The sequence below is a fragment of the Crocodylus porosus genome, unplaced genomic scaffold, assembly GCF_001723895.1.
Source record: "Crocodylus porosus isolate Cpor-Errol unplaced genomic scaffold, CroPor_comp1, whole genome shotgun sequence".
NCBI lineage: Eukaryota > Metazoa > Chordata > Crocodylia > Crocodylidae > Crocodylus > Crocodylus porosus.
The window spans coordinates 30,627,747-30,631,016 of record NW_017728911.1 but is presented as its reverse complement, the minus strand read 5'-3'; the positions used below and the strand labels follow the sequence as shown (position 1 = coordinate 30,631,016).

General features: G+C 42.8%; 1 protein-coding gene across 1 annotated transcript in view; it reads right to left on the bottom strand.

Annotated features, from left to right (window-relative positions):
* Nucleotides 1-134, bottom strand: part of SLCO3A1 (solute carrier organic anion transporter family member 3A1) — a 210,432-nt gene extending 210,298 nt beyond the window's left edge. The window contains exon 1 of the mRNA XM_019533182.1: nucleotides 96-134. Within this exon, the coding sequence (XP_019388727.1) occupies nucleotides 96-134 (39 nt within the window). The remainder of the gene's footprint in view (nucleotides 1-95) is intronic.
* Between the last annotated feature and the right edge of the window lie 3,136 nt (nucleotides 135-3,270).

The window sequence follows — 3,270 nt, the reverse complement described above, 5'->3', positions numbered from 1 at the left end:
TGCTGTTGGAATTTGCTTTGGCCAAGATGCTGATGTTTATGCATCTATCCTGCCAGCTAATCTGAAGGATCTTGCCAAGGCACCATTGGTGGTACTTTTCCAAGCTCTTGAGATGTCTTCTGTATGTGGTCCATGTTTCCGAGCCGTACAGCAGAGTTGGAATGACAATAGCTTAATAAACCAAGAGCCGCGTTTCAGCAAGGATGCCGTGATTTAAGAAAACTCTCTTAATTAGACGTCCAAAGGCTGCACTCGCACATTTCAAGCGGTGTTGTATTTCCACGTCAATGTCTGCCTTTGATGAAAGATGGCTTCCAGGATAGGTCAAGTGATCCACATTCTCCAGTAATACTCTGTTGATTTGAATGGGGAGAGGGGTTGTTTCTCCATTTGGAGCAGGTTGGTAAAGGACTTGCATTTTTATGATGTTTAGAGTCAGGCCAGTACTCTTGTAGACTTCTGAGAATACATTAAGAATGGTTTGGAGGTCCATTTCAGGCTGAGCAATGACAGCATTGTCATCCGCATACTGGAGCTTCCTTATGGATGTTGTCGTGGTCTTTGTTTTGGACTTGAGTCTGTTGAGGTTGAAGAGTCTTTCATCTATCCTATACACAACTTCAATTCCAGGTGGGAGCTTTCTGTCAACGACATGCATGATGGTGGAGATGAGGATGGAAAACAAAGCTGGAGCTTGCTTCACTCCAGTTTTCACCTCAACTGGTTCTGTTTGATTCCCATTGCTGAGGACCCTTGCTGACATGTCATGGAGAAGTCTCAGAACACTGATGAACTTGTTTGGGCAGCCAATTTTGGATAGGATTTTCCACAGGGCTTCATAGTTTACAGAACCAAAGACTTTAGAGAGGTCGATGAAGGCCAAATAGAGAGGTCGATTTTGCTCATGACACTTCTAATTAAAACTCTTGGAGTGTCTTGTGTATCAGCATCCCTGCGCTTCAAAATGGCAAGGGGGCTTTGGATCACAGAGCATCAGAACAGCCTCTGCACTCATGTGTAGACATCCTATGTGTTTAAGACCAGAGGACTATGTGTGGCTGTAGAGGAGGTCTGGTGAACATGGAGGAAGGGTACTCTGTGCTTGTGAGACCAGCTTTGGTCAGAGATATGTGGGGCTGGGGCCCAGGAAACCACAATTTGAGGCAATGGACCTGGGCTACTGAGGGGGCCCATCCAGATAAGAAGGGAAAAGGCTGAGAAAGCTGAAGCCCAGACAAGGGCTTAGGGTCCAAGGGGCCCAGTGTCAGTTTGGGACTAAGAGATCCCCTACAAAGGACAACTGAGTTATCTATGAGGCATAGGCATAGATATGGGGGTGGCAGGAGGCCACAATTATAGCCCCGAAGGCACCAGAGCAGAGGCTGCCCTGGCCTGTGGAAGCCGCCTCTCCTTAAACACACATATATAGACTGACATCGAGTCACACCAGGTGAGAGGCAGGAGGTGAAGGAGGCCGGGGAGCACAGACAGAGAAGGGAAGGCAGATGCCCTGAGCTGTCACAAGGGTGAAATGCAGAGGCAGGCTACTGAAGAAAGTTGTGGACTCTCCTTCACTGGAGGGTTTTGAAAAACAGGGTAGACAAACTTTTGAGGAAGGCAATCTATGTGCCGTAGTTGATCCTGCATCAGTGCACGGAACTGGGCTAGCTTATTCCTAGATGCACGTTTTCACGGTTCTGTTTTTCTCTCACTCATCAAACCTCACTATTAACCACACTGAACATGAATCCCTACTTAATTTCCCTATTCAGAAAGCATTCTCATTAAAGATCCAGCCACAAGATGTTTTTGTCAGATAAATTGCCTAGACTCAGCAGTGCGATTCAGGGGCCATTCAGATGCTGTGAAGGGCATCTTCATCTTGGAAATGTTAGCTACTTTCCTCTGAAAGCTTCAAATCTGATCCCACCTTGGAAGTCCAAAGCATATGGATAAAGTTACCTTGTTTTCCTGGTATTTCCAATAAAACTTTGGTTAATGACAGTGAGTTTCAACTATTGCCCAACATGAAATCTTTATGCAGCCTTCTCCTGAAGATTTGCATGCCAGAAATTGATAAATATCCTTTAAGGAAAAGGGGCTTATGGACCTGAATCTGGAGTGTTAGAACGACCCCTGCTTAGGAAGCGAAAGTGTATTTTATTACTGACATACATAAGTTTGCTTTGTGGGCCTGCTGGGACACAATAATTCCTGATGTAGCTCTGTTGGCAACAGTATAATTCACAATGGTGAGGTATTTGGCTTTTTTAGCTAACAATTTTCCCATATAGATGATACTGTTTTATATACAAGGGGAAATAAAATCTACTTGTAAATCAATCATAAATGTCTCCTAAATGATTTAAGGCCAGTGTGTAGAAGCTGTCAGAGCTCTTTGAATACAGATTTTGTTATAAATTATTACCTTGAATTCCTGTCCTAAATACAACCATTTATTAGTATTGATGATCCACACAATGTTAAAGTAAAATGGAATAGAACGACCTAGGATAATGAAGAGCATCAGCTATCTATAAGATTATATATCACATTTTCCCATCTGGATTTCTCTGTGCACACATATCTACTTACAAGTGTGCAACATGGATGCACTTTTTGAATGTGGGGTCCTGATACTTCATCCACGTACACTCATGAAGATCACATCTACTTCCCTTTTACAGTGGAGTGGCATAGGCATAAATTTAAGGAAGATCAGAATCGGGAACTTCTAAAGACTCAGGCTGAGTAAAACTCACCTGTCATTTAATTAATATTTGCTAAGAATTTCACAGCTGGTACAATATACTGGACTGACACTCTTGGGGAACAAAGTCCTTGAAGAGCAGATATAGCACATATAGCAGAAGTACAAGCCTCGCAAGCATAGAGGGTCTGATTCTCTGCTGCTTTGAAGGTGGAGATGTCCATTTGCACCTCTGCAGAGTGACAGTCATCAGGACACCTCGCTCATCAGGACTGCTAGTGCATCAACATAGCTCCTTTTGATGTAAAGGAACAGTCTTTTCATATTCATTTTGGGCTAAGACTTACCTGAAAAAGAATTTACTAGGAGAACTGGTCAAATATTCACATTTCATTTTTCAACCAAAAAAACAGCTTTCTTGAAAAACATGGAACTTTCTCTGAAAACTTGTTGATATTGTTGATTCCTTCCCTGCTCCCACCTTCCCTTTCAGTGAAAATTTCCACAGCTTTTTACCATCATGTTTTCCTCAATTTTTTTTTTTTAAATCCTCATGGACA